We start from the raw sequence: 20721 nt of genomic DNA, 5'->3' as shown, positions 1-20721 counted from the left end.
CCCACGCCAAAGGACTGGCCTTCAGAAAGGAGTTGTAGGCTACCCAAGTTTTGAGTGATCAAGGTTGTGCCCTAGGAAGATTAACTGGACAACAATGTGCAGGATGGACTGGAGGAAAAATAGTCTGGGGTTAAACAGACCAGTTAGGAAGCTACCACAATCATCTTAGATAAGTTACTAGATGGAAACAGTTCTGTATGAAAAACTTTCTGAGGGAGAAAATGATGGGGTTAAATATCAACCAGCTGGGTGGCATGAATCTGATGTTTACAGCCTGGGTAACCCAGAGGATAGGTATGAAGAGTATATAATCAGTGATGTGGGTGCTATAGGAACCCTTGACACTGAACTACATGTTATCAAGGGGGAAAGAAAGGCTGTGGTAACTTCTAAAGTATACAGGTTTTATGGGATTTTATTGACTGAGCAGAAGGTTGGAATAGAAAACCATTCAAGATGCCTTCCAGTTCTATTTTGCTTGACTGCCCATGCAACAGTTGTTTCTAAACTGCCTTTGACCTTATTCCATTGGCCTAATCATCCATTCAACAAATATTTAGTGAGTGCTTACTGTGTGCCAGACTGTTCTAGACAGTTGGGGCAAATCAGTGAACAAAACAGAAAAATATTCTTGCCTTCAAGGAACTTGCATTTCAGCAGGAAGAGACAGGCACACAATTAACAATACACACAATTAAATAAATGAAGTATATCATACGTTAGAAGTGAAAAAAAATACTATGGGGAAAAAAGAGAAACAACTAAGAAGCATGACAAGCGATGATTCTGGTGCAGGGGTAGGAGTGTAGTCTATATTGAGAGATGCCACAAGTCACAGCCTTTGAACCATAGCGCAGTGTTTATCTAAGGATGCTGTTGGAACATTGCTCACTACATTCCCAGCTTCCTCTTACTGAAAGCACATGAGAGAGAGTTGTTAAGTTTCTATACAGTCCCTGACTTCCAGCCATCACAAATCACCTAACTGATCACATTTCCCTCTTGATACTAATGGCTAGAAAGCTCAAAGATAAATTTGTGGTCTTCTTCCAAAAGTGTATGGAACCTCATGGCATTTTTTGTACCTGTTTACATCTTATTTTCTGAACATTTATTTTTCCTATTCCCTTGATTTTCTTCTAAAACCCAATTTAGAACTCTTGAGGTATAAATAAATAAGCAAAAATAAATTGCCAAAGTTACTCTTTTTGACAGTTTTGACCTGTTTTTGACACCAAAATTAGTGGCTTTAATTAAGATAAAACCCGTTAAAATGATACATTTAAATAGTTACCCTATATGTAACCTCATGAGAGTGTAAGTATTTGCCTTCCGTACTGGTAACAGACACTTTGGGTACTTACATGAAATTCACGCAGCCCGTGCCAGCAGGTGGAGCAATCCAGACGAAGCTGAGGTTGGTTGTGGGCAAGTGACTCACGTGAGAGGCCACCACACTGCACATAAACTGGTTACCAAACTGGTGGTCTGACATGATCCCTGAGAGGCAGAAAGGAAGGGAAGTTGTTATGAAGACAACAAAATTAAGTCTTTTTTATCATGGCATACAAATATTTTCTGGACATTTTTCTTTTACATTAAGATTCATCGTGCTATTTGGTTCCCTATAACTATGTAATTTTCCGCTTCCCATTGCTAGAAGGAATCAATCATTTACAATATTATTGGTAAGGCGTGATCTACTAAATTCACTGCTATAGTATTTGCTTTGATTTTGCTGACTGGTCTTTGCCCATCACCAAAGACCACCAGGACCATACCTGCAGTTGAACAAGACTGTTTATTGAAAGTGTTTGCAACAGGGGAGACCAAATAACCACCGGGAACTGGGAGGTATCTCAGTAAGAGGATGTTAGAAGGGGCTTGTTAAAATATTTGAGCTTGTGTTATGTTATTTTAGACAGTAGAGTCCTCCAGCCAGCCTGGGAATTTCCTGAAAGTACTGAAAGTCCAGCATCCTGGGAAACCTCCCAGTTCTGTTGGGGAAGTTAAGGGAAAGGTGGCTTTGCCTCTGGATTTGGTGCTATTAGAAAGTGGGGACAATTTTATCACTGAGCATTTTAATAATTTTTATCTAGGAGGCAGGAGGAATGGAGTGAGGCTAAAGCTGTGACTGATAAAAACACAGCAGTAGCCATGTTAGCATGAAGGGGGGCATGTTGGTCATTTTTGCGGTTTCCACTATGTTCGTGCTTTTGTCTGTGTTCAGGCATGGTGAGAAAGTGGTCTTGTTTTTGTCTCAAACCTTCACAGTCTCAGAGTGGCCTTGCCTCATGTTGATGTTCTGTGAAACTGCTTATGTTCAACATGAGAACATGATGGCCTAGCTGTGAGTGTCAGGTCAGCTCCCACCTGTGCTATCAGAAGATGCTTTTTTCTTTTTTCATAAGGTAATTCTCTTAGGTTTACCTCAGATATAAAATATTAATAAATAACTCAAAGATAAGAAAATGAACAATTCCATTTTTAAAAATGAGCAAAAGACCCGAACAGACACTACACCAAAAAGATATATGCATGGCAAATAAGCACATGGAAAGATATTCAAAATCTTATTTATTTATTTATTTATTTTTGTGAGGAAGATCAGCCCTGAGCTAACATCCATGTTAATCCTCCTCTTTTTGCTGAGGAAGACCGGCTCTGAGCTAACATCTATTGCCAATCCTCCTCCTTTTTTTTTTCCCCAAAGCCCCAGTAGATAGTTGTATGTCGTAGTTGCACATCCTTCTAGTTGCTGTACGTGGGACGCGGCCTCAGCATGGCCGGAGAAGCGGTGCGTTGGTGCGCACCCGGGATCCAAACGCGGGCTGCTAGTAGCGGAGCGCACGCACTTAACCGCTAAGCCACGGGGCCAGCCCGAAAATCATATATCATCAGAGAATTGCAAATTAAAACAATGAGATACTACTACACACCTACTGTGGCCAGAATCCAAAACACTGAGAAGACCAAATGCTGGCAATGCTGTGGAGCAGCAGGAGCTCTCGTGCATTGCTGGTGGGACTGCAAAATGGTACAGCCACTTTCAAAGACATTTTGGAAGTTTCTTATAAACACTCTTCCATATGATCCAGCAATCACACTCCTTGGTATTTACCCAAATAAACTGAAAATTTACGTCCACACAAAAGCCACACACAGATGTATATAGCAGTTTTATTCAAAATTGTCAAAACTTGGAAGCAACCAAGAAATTCTTCAGTAAATGAATGGATAAACTATGGTACATCCAGACAATAGAATATTATTCAGAGCTAAAAGGAAATGACCTATCAAGCCATGAAAAGATATGGATAAATAAATGCACATTACTAAATGAAAGAAGCCAATATGAAACGGCTACATACTGTATGATTCCAACTATATGATATTCTGGAAAAGGCAAAACTATGGAGACAGTAAAAAGATTAGTGGTTGCCAGGGGTTAGGAGAAGGGGATGGATGAAGAGGCAGAGCACAGAGTATTGTTAGGGCAGTGACACTGTTTTGTATAATACTACAATGGTGGATACATGTCTTGATACGTTCATCAAAACACATAGAACATACAACACCAAGAGTGAACCCTAATGTAGACTATGGACTTTGAGTGATGTGTCAATGTAGGTTCATCTGTTGTAACAATACCTGACTGTGGTGCAGATGCCAATAGTAGGGAAGGTTATGGGGGGGTGGGGGGAGGGAGACGGACCACATGGGAAATCTCTGCACTTTCCACCCAATTTTGCTATGAACCTAAAACTGCTCTAAAAATAAAGTTTATTAACAAAAATATTAATAGAAACATTGCCAGGAGTGGGCAGTTAAATAAAAAATTCATTTACTGGCTTTGTGAACATGGGCAAGTGACTTACTCCCTCTGAGATCCAGTTTTCTTCTCTGTAAAATGAAAATACCATATCCCTTCCATCTTAAAGTTACTGTGAGAATTAAGTGACCCAAAACATGTGACAGCATCTAGTACTGTACCCCCAGGTTTGGATGGGTGCCCTTCCTACATGTCGCCATAGCAGTTCATACATTCCTCTGTCATACACTTGACCATCTTCCCAAGGAGTCTATGAAGGACTAGGTCTTTAATCTTTATATTCCAAGCAGCTATCACAATGCCTGACACATTGCAGATACTCAAGAAATGTTTTCTGAATAAATTAAAGAATAATTTAACTATAAAAATAAAAGACAACAGAAGTTATAACACATATGTTACATTAACTAGTGAAATAGAATCTTCTGGAATAGAAACTTCTTCAGAATAGGTCATAGTAGCCAAAGAAATAGAAAAATAAGTCTATATTTTCACATATCCTAACAAAGCTTCTTTTCTCATTCAAGTTTTTATTTGTTTAAGCTGCATCTTGAGACAAAATTCATCATGCCAGAGAAACCACAAGGTTAGGGAGGAAAAGAGACTCCCAGGGAAATCAGAGTGCTGAAGGAGACTCAACAGTCGTGACTCAGGAATTACCACTCCTCTCCGGTCCGGCATAAAGCAGGGATCCAGTGTGTGGAAAATGACACATCTGTAGGAATCAGACTGGCCAGAAAAGGAAAACAAAAGTTCAAGCTACAATCTTGTGGGAAGGAAAATGAAGCAAACAAAATAAGGTTTCAGGGGTTCAGAGCCTTGGTAACAGGATTCGAGTTCAAATATCTCCTCATTCCTCAAAACCCCTCTCAGAAGGTGAGTCAATGTTTAGGCTGCACATTACTTGACAGAATTTTATAAGGTAGCTATAATGTCATAATTATCTCACGCCCTACCCCAGGTAAATATGCCACAGAACAACATTCTTGCAATCCAACAGTCTGCCACAGTAGTTCTCCAACTTGGCTGCATGGTGGCATCACCTGAAGAGATTGAATCAACACTGGCTCCCAGAGATTCTGAGTTAACTGGTTTGGGGTATAGCCAGTGTATTGGTAGTTTTAAAAGCTCACCAAGCAATTCTAACGTATAGAACACGCATTAAAAAAGCGTCTTAGTAAAATGTTGTTGTCCAGAATTCAGGGCTTAGAGTAACACGATTCTTGTCACTACAGTACCAACAATACACAGTTTGAAAGTATCTCACAAAATGGCCCTGGTAGAAACGCAAAATATCCTATCCTCTTACCCATTACTCCTAAAACCATCCCAAAAATGTAACCTGAGGACCTTTTTATGTACCTTCAAACACTATGAGTGTGCAGTGGTCTTTGCTTTTTTAACACGGAACATTGGCATACTATACTGCTATCATATTTTAATTGGCATTTTCTTTGAGAACATCTAAAAGTTGGCCAGAGTTGCAACTATTAGAAATCTATTTATCTCAATATCAACCAGCAGAAAAAAAAACAGTATTTACAGAATCCCTATTTTGCATCAAACATTGTGTCAGGCTGTGTAGAGGTACACAGGAGAAACATAGGACATTATCCTTACCCTCAAATGACTTGAGGTGGGAAGAAAGAACTAGAATAAACTAACATTATAAATAAAACAGCTAGAAAATAAGTAAGTGCTAACTGTGTGGTATTCATGAAAAATACAAGATAGGAGAGAAAGAGTGATTAATATGGACAATTATAATAACCACAGCTAATGCTTACTGAGCACTTACTATGGCCTAGCACTATTCTAAGTGCTTCATGAAAATTAACTTATTTTAGGCTCTTAACAACTCTATGAGGTAGAGCTGCTATTTTCTCCATTTTACTGATTAAGACACTGAGACAATGGAGATAAAAGAACTTTCTTACGGTCATAGAGCAAGTGGGCAGTGTAGTCCGGATTCAAACCAATGCACTTGCTACACAGTCAGAAATGGCTCCTGAAGAGGAAGACTGGAACTGAGTCTTGAGGGAAAAGCTAAGATTTCTCAGATTTGTTTTTCTTTACATGAGGCAGCGAGTATAACCAAGACACTGTCCCCTCAGCTTTGCCACACACTGCTGTACTTGGTCAGGGTGCCCCTCTCACGCTTCAGTTTCAACATCTGTAAACTGCTGGTCCATGATCACTAAGACCCCTTTCAGTTCCATAGCTCTCTGAGTACAATTTAAATGAACAGAAGAAAGATGGAGGATGTCTCACAAAGGCAGACATAATGAGCAGAGGTGTGTATATAAAATGAGAACTAGGAGAATGAGAGCAGTCAAAATCAGCTCAGTGTTCTATGAAACACAATTTACTGCATCCGCCACAGTGAACTTCTTAACGGCTTTTGTGTCATGAAAGATATATACCATCTAATTAATATATGTGATTTGGAAACCTATTCTTGGGATAACTGAAATTTGATAATGAATTTAAATTTATGATGTTGCTTTCTCTGCTGCGTGCTGGATAACAGGATACATGTTGAGTTTTTAATATTACTTAAAGAAAAGGGAAAATAGGATCTACAACGAAAGAATATAATTATGCTGCATATCTCAGGGAGATTTATACATATAAAATATATGTGTGCAGTGTAGTTATAATAAAGGTTTTATTTTCATTGTTGTGGTTATATGTAAACTGTTATACAAAAAATTTTTATGTGGAATTTCTTCCCCAGAGAAAGAAGCTATACTTTTCCAAGAGAATTGGACTATGAGAGGAAGTAAGCACTTCAAGAAATATGGCCCCCCTGATCTAACTTTGGGCAAAGAAAGTAGAAACTTTAAACTTCAAACTCTGAAGTTCTACAAGATTGATAACTGTCTTGATTTTAGCAAGATTTTAAAGCATTCATGTTATAAATACATTTTCATTTTGAATATTACGTATACACATTTGAAACACAGAACACTCACATCCTAGCTGTAATTTCTATATCAAGAAATAATCAATATAACTCTTTAAAACAACTATTCCTTTGACAAAGTATGGGTGTTTTAAATTCATTAAGTCATTCAAACCATTGGATATCTAGTTTAATATTATCTAATATTTGTCTTCTTAATCAAAGTCATGGTTAAAGGACAGGAATCTATACCAGAGTTTCCTTTATCCACATTATACTTCTGCAAAATTAGGCTCACGATGTGTTTAATTGTTCTAAAGTTGCCTCCATGATCCCTTTGAAGACAGTGATACATATTTCTGTGCCTTCCAGGATGTCATTTTCCTTGACAAGTCTTCAGTTATTTTAAGTTTGTGACTAAACCTTGTATGAACTCCATTTCCCTTCAGGAATACTTTTTTATGCTGTTAATGTTCCTACCTTGGGTCTTCAGAACTGTAACTAGAATTTCTATGATTCTCAACCTCTAAAATAAAATCTACATATCCTCATAAAAATGTAGGCTAGTCACTTTCAAGAAACACACTGAAGATTTTATTAACAGAAATAACCAAGGTAGTGGGAAAATTATACACTTATGTTGGGTTTATTCTATATTTTGTGGTTTAAAGATATGGATTACTCAAATCTGTTTAGTTTGTAATTTGCCATGGTTAGTGTTCAAGTGGGTAGAAACATATCCTGGTTTATTTTTCATGGGATTCAAGAGCTAAGACATCTGTGGATGGGATATCACCAAATGAAGAGCAAGTACATTAAGATTATAGATTTTTGTTTGTGAAAAATGTAACCTTCATATATAAAAATGATGAAATCTTAAAAAGAAATATTTTATTATTTCAAATACTTTCATAAAGCTTGGTAGAATGTTTTGTCAGGAAGTTTAGTAAATTTATTAACTTAGGCCTACATAAGAAGTGTAAGATGAATATTTAAGATGATTTCTATTTCCTTTTATTTTCATAATTTGCTGTCTCTTCAAAAGGGATATCTAAAGTCTTCCATGAGTTAAAAAAAAAAAAGGAATGTTCTGAAAATCTAGTTTGGAAAGTCAGTGTTATACTGTAAGTGAAGAGAGAAAATGAATTATGGAGTTCCTTTTTGTCATTCTTGAATCTTTTCATTTGATTCAAATACAAATAACCGTTCACTTAGAATTTGACTTTTCTGTATTTGCCTTCTTTGCTAGGTCAACGTACTCAAACATTTCAACAAAGCTAAACACAATTTCCTATACTGAAAAGTAATCATAGAACTTCCTGCAAACATCCTTATTGCAGCTTATCTGTGAAGTACCAGTCTGCTGAAAACGGATATGAAAAGACTAGCTCTCAAGTAGTGCTACAGATGATGAAGAGTACGTGCACACACACACTCACACATACAGGGTATGGTTATTCTTTAAAGTAATTGATTTGAAAGCATTTGGTTTCATATTTAAGTCTAGGAGCAAAAAAGTACTAAAACCTTTTTAAAATCATTCTAGAAATGTATGTCTACAGGCACAAGTTAGAAAATGTATGAGGATCCATGCTATTTCCACACCTCTTGTTCGTTATATAAGAGATTATTCTAAGTCAATCTGACTCCTTCCTCACTCATCGCAATTACAAAGATGAGAAGTCATTGCCCTCCTCCTCCGTTCCTCTCCCAGCACACCATCTACCAAATATGCCTTCTCTATACCAGGTGTTTTACCCATATTATCACCTTACTACCATTGGAGAGGCAGTAGAGGGGAAAGGTTGAAAGCCTAGACCCTGGAGGCAGTCTGCCTGGGTTCAGATTCTTGCTCCACTACCAAGGCATTGTGGAATCTCAAATGCTCTGTTCCTCAGTTTCCTCTCCAGGAAAATGGAGATGATAATAATGGGGTGGCTATGAAGATTAAATTAGTATATAGGACACAGTTAGCACTATATGTGTTAGCTATCATTATTCCCATTTGAGAGATAATGGAGAATTATCAGGAGCCAGTGAATTTAAGGGACTTGCCAAGGATAACAGAGGGAGTAAATGGCACTTGAACACAGGTCCCTCTTCTATCTTACACTGTCCACTGGCTTCCTCCCTCCCTGTGCCGTTAAGTGGCAGTACCTCAATTCTGGGACAGACCCCTGTCCCAATCCAGTAGAAATGCTGTCCAAATCCAGTAATGAAGTGCAAACCATCTGAGAGTGAGCAGGAAACAACAGCTTGTCCTCTAGGTACAAGCTCAGATGTTCTCCCACCCGCCTCTCTTTCTTTCTCTCTCCCTCTCTCTCCAAACACCTTAATTTTTTATCAGACAATTATTGGATACTCTTTGCCCTCTTGATAGACACATCTCAAAAGTGCTCCCCTAAGGGGCAAAGCCATTCACAGCACAACTTCCAGTCTAGAAGTAGGATTCTACACACATGCAGGCCAGAGAAATCCGAAGAGGAGGAGGTTTCAGAGATATAAACCCAAGCCAATGTAGCAGGCTGAAAAGAGCCTTAGCAAGCTTTCTTTAAAAAAAAAAAAAAAAAATCTTGCATAACCGAAACTTTATATCCATTGAATAGCAACTCTCCAGATACTCTTTTCCCACAGCCCCTGGCAATCACCATTCTATTCTCTGCTTCCATGAGTTTGACTATTTCAGATACCCCACATAAATAGAATCACGCAGCACTTGTCCTCTGTGACTGGTTTATTTCACTTGGCATGATGTCCTCCAGGTTCATTCATGTTGTCACATACGGCAGGATTTCCTTCTTTTTTAAGGCCAAATAATATTCCATTGTATTTATATACCATATTTTACCCATTCATGGACATTTAGGTTGTTTCTGTATCTTGGCTATTGTGAATAATGCTGCTATAAACATGGGAATGTAGATATCTCTTCAAGATCCTGAATTCAATTCTTTTGGATGGATACCCATACATTGGATTGCTGGATCATATGCTAGTTCTATTTTTAATTTTTTGAGGAACCTCCATATTGTTTCCCATAGCAGCTGCACCTTTTTACATTCCCACCAGCAGTGCATAAGAGGTCCAATTTCTCCACATCCTTGCCAACACTTGTTATTTTTTGCTTTTTTAATAATAGTCATTCTAACAGGTGTGAGATGATACCCATTGTGGTTTTCATTTGCATTTCCCTGATGATTAGTGATGTTGAGCATCTTTTCATATACCTAGTGGCCATTTGGACATCTTCTTTGGAGAAATGTCTATTCAAGTACTTTGCCCATTTTTTTAATCAGGTTATTTGTTTTCATGCTATTGAGTTGCAGGAGCTGCTGTTCAACAGATATAATGTTTCAGTGATGCAAGATGAACAAGTTCTAGAATTCTGCTGTACAACATTGTGCTATAGTTAATAATACTGTACTGTGCACTTAACAATATGTTGAGAGTAGATCTTATGTTAAGTGTCCTTACCACAATAAATACATGAATGAATAAATAAATAAGAAAAAACAAAATACAAACTGCTGCCTTGTTGGAATAACTCCAGCCCCTAAAGGCCACCTCCAATATTCTCAAGTCTATCTCTCCTCTTCTTTTCTCCCTGCCAAAAAAAAATGCTCAGTTGACCTATGTAGGAAGTTTAATGCTATACCAGAATTGCCATCCAGTATCCTGGTTCAGACCTCTGCCTATCCTAGTTTAAAAAAAAAAAAAGAAGAAGAAGAAAAAGAGAAGACCCTGCACAGAATAATAACAGCTAACATTTTCTGAGTATTTAATGATACAGGCAAAGTTCTGAGTGTTTTACAGATTAACTCATTTATTCATTAAAAACCCTAAGAAGTGTTATTATTATTCCCACTTTATAGAGGAAGAAACTGAAGTCTAAAGAGATTAAGTAAGTTGTCCAAGTCACTAGTCCCTAGAGGGACGACTAATCATTTGAGATCTGGACCTACCACTTTTTGATGGTGCGATCTTGAGCAAGGTTTCTTAAACTCTCTAAGTTTTATGATCATTATTATTTAATATGTGGATAATAATAAGATCTACTTAATAGACTGTGGAAATGATTAATAATTCATTTTTGTGAGAATTAAATGCTAAATTGCATATAAACTGACTATGAGAGTGTTTCTTAAGTGTTCAAAATTTTTTTGAAGATTTAAGAATATATCTCAGTCCTTTCCTGTTTCTACCACACTCACACAAAACTCCCCTTTAAATAAGTGAGCTAGAGATCACCCAGTGTGAGCATGAAGCTCAGGTCAAAGCTATAAACAAGGGACACAGTAACCCTTGGCTAACCCCAGAAAGACTGCATGTAAAAACAGGATCTGATTATCTTAATTGTACCTCCAGATTGGCAGACCTAAAAGAATTGTCTCCAGCAAGGGTATCTCTAACTAGAGCCCGCCGTCATATAGATATAGCTCCAAATCAAACTGCTTTATCAAATATTGTATCAATGTTTAAATGAATAATCCCATAGCATTCAAGCTGCAAATGCCCAATATCTTAAAGGAACAGTTGATCGTCCTCCCTTGTTCCCTGTCTTGACCATCACAGCCCATACTGTCACTGTAATATGTGTGAATGGACCCTCTTGCCCATAAAGTCTTTGACAGTGTTTCTCAATCTTTTTTTTTCCACTATCATTAAGATTTCTCAATCTTTTTTTATTATCATTTCATTATCATTTTTAGACATTTGCCGCTAATTGTCCCCATCGCATGAAATTTTATATAAAATATAATGTTACATATTTGAATCCCTGGGTATATCTATTGATATTGTCAGTTGCAAACCACAGAAGACAATCCACTAATTAAAGAAATTTTTAGAGATATTAGGCAGGTTCTCTGCAGAGAGACAAACAGAGAAATAAACTTCAATGTTGCATGGCAAGGAGTGATGTCTACCACACCACAGGACTGGTCCAACATAAAAACAACAGCTGCTACCACTCACTCCTTGAAATCAACCATATTTGGACGAAAATAACAGAACTTCCACCTTAGCTATTCTGCAAAAATATAAGAACTTTCCACTACTGTACTTGATTGAATATGGATTTCCCCATGTTTGGTCTCCATCTCATATTATACTCTTTTATATCCAAGTCTCATGAGAGTGCGTCTAGTAGGTGGACACTAAGTTACATGCCATCACCCTAGAAAGAAGGATGGAATTCTATTTTGGGATGATGGTACTCACAATGTGGGAAACTATATAAAAATGTTGGGCATCATTGATGGTATATGTTTCCTACAGAGGACAAGTTCAAAGTCTATAAAGTTCTGGATTTCTTGATCCAAAAATGGCTAAAATAACTGATAGTCTTAAAAGGCCATGGCTTTTAGAACTATTTCCATGAACCTATCCACGGAGTTCCTTATCTCTTACCTTGAACGGGCATTCTGCCACAGGGAATGGTATTGCTTATAGCAGTCAATCTATTTGAGGGACAGGAGAAAAAGCTCCCCATCCCTTCCTGGACAGTCTAACAGATTTCCCAAGGAGTCCCATCAGGACAGAAAATGTGCCTCTGCTTTCTGATTCCAGATGGTGTAAATCTGGAATAAATGTTAGAGATCCTTTTATCAATCCAAGTTCCTGCTAAAGGAGGAACTTCAATGAGTTGGCATAATATTTAATATCTCAGTTAAAGAACACTATCTGTCTAGTATTGGAGTCATTATTGACCACTCCTCCACCCTAGTCAATCAATCAAGTCCCTCTGATGTTACCTCAGACTTTTTCAGTTGCGCCCCCTGTTGCCTACGCTTCCCACTATGGCTGTATTTCAGGCTTTCATTATCTCCTTTTTGACCATTGTCAACAGCTCCCTATTTGGTCTCTTTGAGTTCAGTTTTGCCTCCTCAGGTTAATTTTCAATACAGATATCTTTCTAAAATGCAAATCTGATTTTATCATTCCACTGATCTAAGTCCTTCAGTGGCAATCCATACTTATAGAAGTAGGCCTAAGTTTCTCAACATGACATTCTGCTCCCTATTTCTCTCTCTGAGCTAATATATCATGACCCTATTCAAACTTCATGTTCCATCAAGACCAAACTGTATAGTTGTATGTACACATCTCTGGTTTTGCTCTTGTTCTCTCTGCCTAGACCAGGGGTCAGCACACTATGGCCCATGGGTCAAATCTGGATGATGGCCTGTTTTTTTACAACCATTGAGCTAAAAATAGTTTTACATTTTGAAAAGTTGTAAAACAAAAAGAAGAATATGCAAAAGAGACCTATTGTTCTGACATAAAAAGCCTAAAATATTTACTATTCGCCATTGACAGAAAAAGTTTGCTGACCCTTGGTCTAAAGTGCCCTTTCTTTCTCCAGCTTTGACAAACTCTTACTCATCACTTAATACACATATGAGATCATAAATCATCTCCTCCATGAAATTTTCCTGCACAACTCCTTCCTGTATCCAAGGTTAATGTTAGGAACACCTTCATGCTTCCATAAAACCCAGACAATAGTTTTGTTGCTGAACCTACTCATTGCATTAGAGAGCGTTATTTGTCTTCCCCAATAGACTGTTAGTTATGTGTTATGAATTTTTTTCCACAAAATCTATGATAAGCACATAATAAATGTTTATGGAAATGAACTGCGGCTGAATAAAGGCATTACAATTGACATCATACGGTATCACGGTAATTTAAACAACAGGAACTCTCCGTGGTACTGAAGAGACTCTGCCTACAGCTCCTTCCTACGGGATGCCCAAAATCTTATGTTTTGTGTTTCTCATTTACCTTCACCAGCCTCTATCACCACTTCATGATTTTTTCTGCCACGTGCCATTAAAATTCTTGTAGAATCCTAACTAACTCTTGTCCAACTATCTTCTGCTCCAATTAACTGTTCATCCTTTTGGTCAATAAATGGTCAAGCAAATAGTCATATGCTCCCCCACATTTTCTAGCCTCTTTGCAGTTCAAGGGGACATGTGAATAATTTTGATTAATGGGATATGAGCAGAAATTAAGTATGCTATTTCCTAGTTGAAGCACAGAATAGAGAATGTTGAGTCCCTTGCTTTGACGGCAATGGAAGCCATGCACTAGGATACATAGCCATAATATGGAAATATCTTAGATTGCTGAGTCCCTGCATGGAGCACAACTACCCTGAAGAGTCTCTGACTCACATCAGACTGCTGAGTTAAGCTGTGATTTGGGAGTTAATTTGTTACTATAGCAAAACTGAATTTCTCTGATCGATACATTCTTTTAAAATAACTCTTATCACAGTTCATTTACTTCTATTTCCTTTACTAGATTATAAGTTTATTGAGAGAAGTGATTTGATCTTGTTGATTCTGCACAGAATCACCTAATAATTGTTTGCTAAATTAGTGAATAGACTTCTAAGTCTGCTTTCCTCTTCTCCATGATATTTCCTACTCTCGGAAAGAACAATAATCTGTTTATTTTATAGCAGTGAAAGGAAAAGTGTGATGTAAGCTACATAGTAGTCAAGAGCAAAGACTCTAAAGACAAACCGCCTGGGTTCACATCCCAGTTCTGCCACATACTAGCTATGTCCTTGGTAAATTATAGGTAAACTCTCTGTGCCTCAGTTTCCTCATATGTGAAATATGGACATCAACAGCACCCACCTCATTGGGTTACATAGTTAATACACGTAAAATGTTTAGAATAATGCCTAGCACATAATGAATACTATATAAATCCTGGCTATTATATACCACTAAAATTTCTTTTTAGGAGCCCTAAATTTCTATCCTTGTCCCTAATGACTTACAAAATCAATGATTTTTTTTTTTTTGGTAAAGGCACTTCTTTCAATAACTCCAGGCTTTGTTTTCTTACAGAATTAATTAATAAATTAAAGAATATTAAATGACACATAATATGAAAAAATTACAGTTTAAACATGTATAAATATTAAAATAAACATAAGTACTTATCTATTTACATTACGGCAGCAGCTCATGTACCATAAGAAAACAGTGATACAATGAATTCTGAGGATGAAGTATATTTATCATTTTAGGTTCATCTGATTCCAAATCAGACAAGCTACTAATACATTTTTAAAAACAAATCACAGGAAAAATTGTTTTCAAATAATATGTATATTACTTTCATTGAAATTTTATTAAAAGTCACACTCCACCAAGGCAATAATTTGATTACTGGATCAGAAAAATTAGTGTTTCATACTCCTTGAGGCTAAATGATAGCAAAATAGTCTTGGAAATTCTTAAATTCGCTTCATACGTAAAATAGGTTAGGAAAAGATAAATAGACAAAATACAGCTATTTTAAAAATTGTTATAATCTATTAACTTGAATTTAAGCAGAGCATATTGGTTTGACTAAAAAAAATAACACTAGGGTTATCTGAATATATACTCAGTTGAATGATCATAAAAACAGGTTCTTAATAAAGCAAATTATTTGTTAAAGGTAAATTTAATTCTATTTCCCCCCTGTAGTTTTCATTTATTTATAATAAATCATGGCTGACTATTTGAACTCTTCAAAGTTGCCTTTTTTTATTCACATTTCATCACTGCAAGCGCCAGTCTGGATGACTATATGCCTATTGCACGGCTGCTTTCAGGCTTTACGGACATCATCTTTGACGTGAATTTACAATCACATATTGCTTATGTTATTGATAAAGTTTACATCATTTCCAGTTTGTATTCTTGAGAGAAACAAATTTAATTTTAGATTTGGAATTATTTTACCTACAGTTTCTAACAGAAAAGGCAATAACTCAAACACTTTTAATAGAACTCATTTATATACCTCTATCTATAGTTGGGAAGAAAATATTAGAACTTTTACATTTTAATGTCAAATTTATATGTTCTATAATATACCAAGTATGTAAGTACAGGAATATATATACAGAATTTATAAATTATAAGTAAATAATAAACAAATATATAATTATACATGCATGGTCAAATATTTTGCTAATAGAGGAATCCAATTTTAAAAAGTTTTGCTACATTTGGTTTAGAGACCTGACAAGGTCAGGGAGGGAATTAAGAGATTAAGAGATTTAGTGTGAAAACTCATCTCACTTATGACTTTCTGAGATGAGGGAACCATTAGATTCTTAACTTATCCTCCTGTGGTCAGTAAGGAGATACCAACAGTGATGGGAATAAGAACACAAAAGGCTTTGATTTGAGTCCATTGCTGTGTTCTTCAAGGGAATGAAGGGGAACAGGCCAGGAGGAGCACAGCAGAAGCCTGAAATCCGCAGAGTGTGTTTCTAGTTGGTCTGCTATAGAATTACGATCTAGACTGAGGATGTTGGGTTTCTGCCAAGAAGGGCTAAAGATGCCTTGAGGGCTTAATACAATGGAAGACTCATGGAAGACTCATGCATAGATATTGATAAAGCAATGCAAATTACTATAAGTACCATAAAAAATGTATACATTATTTTATGAGCCCAAAGAGATAGCAAATGCATCTACTTGGGACAGAGAATCAATAAGCAATCACAGCAGCATTTGAGACTGGTTTTGAAAGGGGAGTAAAATTCTCTTGGGGGGGTTGTTGCAAAATGAATAGCATGTTCAAAGTGGAAAAGCTGTGGTCACATTGAGAGAATTAACAGAAGTGTGAATGGCTAGAATACAATGATGAGCACAGCAGGCACAGCAGGGGAAAGGACTGGCAAGGCAATTGAGGCCAGAATGGAAGGCCCTCAAATGCTTTACTCAATAATTTTTTTTTTCTTTTTGTGAGGAAGATCAGCCCTGAGCTAACATCCACGCCAATCCTCCTCTTTTTGCTGAGGAAGACTGGCCCTGAGCTAACATCCGTGCCGATCTTCCTCCACTTTATGTGGGACGCAGCCTCAGTATGGCCTGACAAGTGGTGCATCGGTGCACGCCCAGGATCCGAACCCAGGCCGCCAGCAGCGGAGCACGCGCACTTAACCGCTACGCCATTGGGGCCGGCCCCTACTCAACAATTTGTACCACTGGAGACACAATGTGGAGTGACCACTGCAAGTTTACATACATAGAAGGAAATACTAAAACAGTAGTGGTGTGTAAATGGATGCGTGCAAACCAAAGAGAGTCAAGCACAGTGCCTGGAAAATTACTGCACAAAACCAGGCAAGGTATGAGCAGGCTTGGAATTCCAGTGTTAAGAGAAAGCTTTCTGATTTCAATTCATTGCTTTATGCTTTGTATTAGTGTGCTAGGGCTGCTGTAACAAAGTATCACAAGCTGGGTGGCTTAAAACAACAGGAATTTATTGTCTCACAGTTCTGGAGGCCAAATGTCCAAAATCAAGCTGTCAGCAGGTTGGTTCCTTCTGACGGCTGTGAGGGAGAATCTGTTCCATGCCTCTCCCCTTAGCTTCTGGTGGCTCCAGACATTCCTTGGCTTATAGATACATCATTCCAATCCTCCATCTTCACACGGCATTCTCCCTGTGTCTCTGTGTCTTCATAGGGCTGTCTTCTTATAAGATCAATCATATTGGATTAGGAGCCCACTCTACTCCAGTAGGACCTCATCTTCACTTAATTATATGTGCAGTGGCCCTATTTCCAAATAAAGTCACCTTCTGAGGTACTGGAGGTTAGGACTTCAACATATCTTTTTTGGAGGGACACAATTCAACCCATAATGTGGCTCAAAGGAATGAAGAGGAACACGAGGGCTGCAGCGTCCTCACACAGAGAAATATGTTTGCGATTATATGAAAGCACGGACAGCGTTCTGTGACTCAGTGTTAGGTAAAAAGGCTATGCTTTATTAAGATGCTATCAAATAAGAATAATTCATTTGCTAAATATTGTTTGATTTTACAACTCAAAATTGCCTAAAAATACAAAGCATAATAGAATATAAGACCACATAAAACAATGGAGCGAGTTAGAAAGGTGGGCAGCAAGAGGGAGAGAGGTAATTTACATTAAAAAAACAAAAATGTTGAGAAAAACTTCTAGAAAAAATTCTAGCTTTGTATTTGGAAATTGCATGCAGGAGTCCACATGACTTTTTAAAGTTAATATGTATCTTTAAAGAGAGATAACCCATTGTCATCCATGCTTTTTTTTTTTTTTTTTTAATGTTGGAAATCACTGGCTAACATAAACTCTAAAAGAACATACAAACAGTTACAGTATAATGATCATTCAATTTGTTATTAAAGACCTTCAGATTGGAAGAAGTCATTGTACCTAGCAAAAGTTATTAGTAAAAACTATTCCACTTTATTTTCCAACTCAATTAACTACACTACCTCCCCCACACACACCCCACCTAACATATATTACCCCTAGGAGCTAGGGAGAGTTTAGGCTTACATTATAATAATATGGTTCCTTATAAAGATGTCACAAGAGGTAACATCAAAATCTCTTTCTAAAGACTAACTGCATAGCTAGGAAAGACCACTAATTAAACTATCACTGAATGTAGATTTTATGAATTTTTTTTAAGAAATAAAATATGCTCCATGAAAGATTGTGATTGCATTTCATGAAAGAGCATGATTGCAAAAAGCCCACCCATACCGTCCAGTTTTTAGAGGCAGTTAATTTGGCCTCTTTGAAGCAGATTGTCTTTCCCCTTCCATCCAAGATACAGGGGTGTAATACAGTCTCACCTGGGTGTGTAGGGATTTACAAACACAATTCCAATTACAAGGAACAGTATTTGCACACATAAGGGCCTGCCCAGAGAGCTATGAATTCACCTTCTAATTTGCAGTGTTGCCCCCAGAAGCTGAGCATGATTCTGCTCACATATGGCGAGTGCATGGATGCCCATGCCCAGTGCACCAGGTAGAAGGTACAGAGCTCACAGTGGGGAAGGCTGAACAGATGATTTACAGCTGATGTCTAAAAGCTCCGTAGAGAACCGCCAAGCACTGCACTCAATGCCACCAATCAGGCAAATCCAGTTGTGGCAAACAGGTTTGGCATTAACAACAGAAATAAAATATGCTAATAAGTTGTTCTACTCCAGGAAAACAAGTCATCAAGGAAAAAGAGAGAAAAAAAGCCATGTCTTTAATGTTTTGCAGAGGTTTTTGGTTACATTTCTACATTTATCTCTAGTTATGGCTTCACTGATATTTCTATCCCATTTACAACATAGTAACGTTTTACACAACTACCCTCTTTAATGATCTCTTTGGAAATCTTCAAATCCCCTTGTATGCTACCAGGAGTTAACTATGGCATTTAAAATACATATATCATGTCTACTTTATTTGTACATATTCTCTATAGGATGCAGTATAGTGTAATGGTAAGTTCAATAGGGCTGGTGCCAGGCAGACTAGGTTCAAATCCTGCCTCTGCCCATTAATAGCTTGTGACCTTGGCCAACTTAAACTCTTTAAGCCAGCATTTCCTCACTTATAAAATGGGATTATAATAATACCTAATTTTTAGACTTGTTGGGAGGATTAAATGATTAATATAAGCAAAACTCTTAGAATAGCACCTGGCACATGGTTAGTGCTCAATAAATGTTAGCTACTATAATTCAGTATACTGTCTGTTCACCTCTGACATGATAATGCATTCCTAATAAATATAACATTATAAAATTTAAGTAAAGAAACCAAATACTTTGATGGCTTATAATGGGGGCTAGGAGTAAGAAATATTCAGAAATAAAATATTTTTCAGGGAGGTATTGGAGGATTGCTTATTTATTTTTGTAGTTGTAAGTACATAGTTACAAACCCTAAACATCATGAAAAAATTAAGTATTTGATTATTCTTAGCTTATTCACAAGAGCCTTCCTTTTCTTTTCTTTTTTTTTTTTTTGTTGAGGAAGATTTTCCCTGAGCTAACATCTGTGCCTATCTTCCTCTATTTCGTATGTGGGTCACCACCACAGCACAGCTGACGAGTGGTGGAGGTCCGCGCCCAGGAACCAGGCCTGCGAACCCCAGCTGCCAAAGCAGAGCACACTGAAGTTAACCACTACACCATGGGGCTGGCCCCTGAGCCTTCCCTTTCTGACCTGCACCAGCACTGTCATTAGTGTATCCCTTACTATACATCCTTATCTCATCATCTTGATTACCCATTGCTTTAATACACAAACATAAAGACACTCCAACAATGTAGCAACTGTGCTCCAAAAGCTTTTATTCTTTTTATAACAAATGTTGATGATGTGATGCAAATTTTATTTACTAATTAATTGATTCTATTATGTCCAACTGGCCTTAGAAATGAATACTAGCTCTATTGGGAAAAAAAATCTTGTACATTTTATTACACATACTGAAGACCTGAGCCCAGGCTTGCCTAGAAGACACAGAAAACAGAAGACTGGAGATAAATTCTATATTTTCAAGTCTTCATGACTATGGGCCAGTCATTGGAGAATGCAGCAAATATTTGATCCTTTTAGCTTCAAAACTGGAGAGGTAAAAAAAAAACCTGGTCAGGTAAATGGGTAGAAAGAAGTAGAGAAGATTATAGCAATTATCAGATTAGCTTGAATGAGAAAACAGTGCATGTTTTATGCACTTTTTGAATGTGTGTATAACTCTAACAATATTACTCAAAAAATGGCCACTTCAGTTTCACTATAATGCTCTGCACATTTGGTATCTTTAAAGGTTTCATATTTAATCTTACAAATATTAGATTAAATATAATGTAAGTATAATATTAATTGAATTTTTAACAGTATGGCACACAATGTATTCAATTTCATTTGATTCTTCCTGGTGAAATAACTTTATGGCACTTGAAGTTTTCTTCACAGAACCTAGAATTCTAAGCTTGATTTTGTTTTGGTGTCAAATCTTTAGCAAGTTTCCAAAAATCTGAATAAAGGGAGCACATAACATAGTGACAGGAGTCTCAGTCTGACTTGCCTTCAGCTCACTGAGAAGAGATTACCCAGGTAAGAGAAGATATCCAATGTAAGACACTGAGACCACTTCCATTTTTTTTAAAAATGTGCA

At 37.2% G+C, this 20721-nt stretch overlaps 1 protein-coding gene across 2 annotated transcripts in view; it reads right to left on the bottom strand.

The window, feature by feature from the left end:
• Positions 1 to 20721, bottom strand: part of RELN (reelin) — a 485778-nt gene that overhangs the window by 345554 nt on the left and 119503 nt on the right. For both annotated transcript variants that reach the window (XM_058523829.1, XM_058523821.1), the window contains exon 3: positions 1365 to 1500. In XM_058523829.1, the coding sequence (XP_058379812.1) occupies positions 1365 to 1500 (136 nt within the window). The remainder of the gene's footprint in view (positions 1 to 1364; positions 1501 to 20721) is intronic.

The sequence above is a fragment of the Diceros bicornis genome, chromosome 3 (assembly GCF_020826845.1).
Source record: "Diceros bicornis minor isolate mBicDic1 chromosome 3, mDicBic1.mat.cur, whole genome shotgun sequence".
Lineage (NCBI taxonomy): Eukaryota > Metazoa > Chordata > Mammalia > Perissodactyla > Rhinocerotidae > Diceros > Diceros bicornis.
Note: the sequence above shows the minus strand (reverse complement) of the source record. Positions and strands in the feature narration are given on the sequence as shown.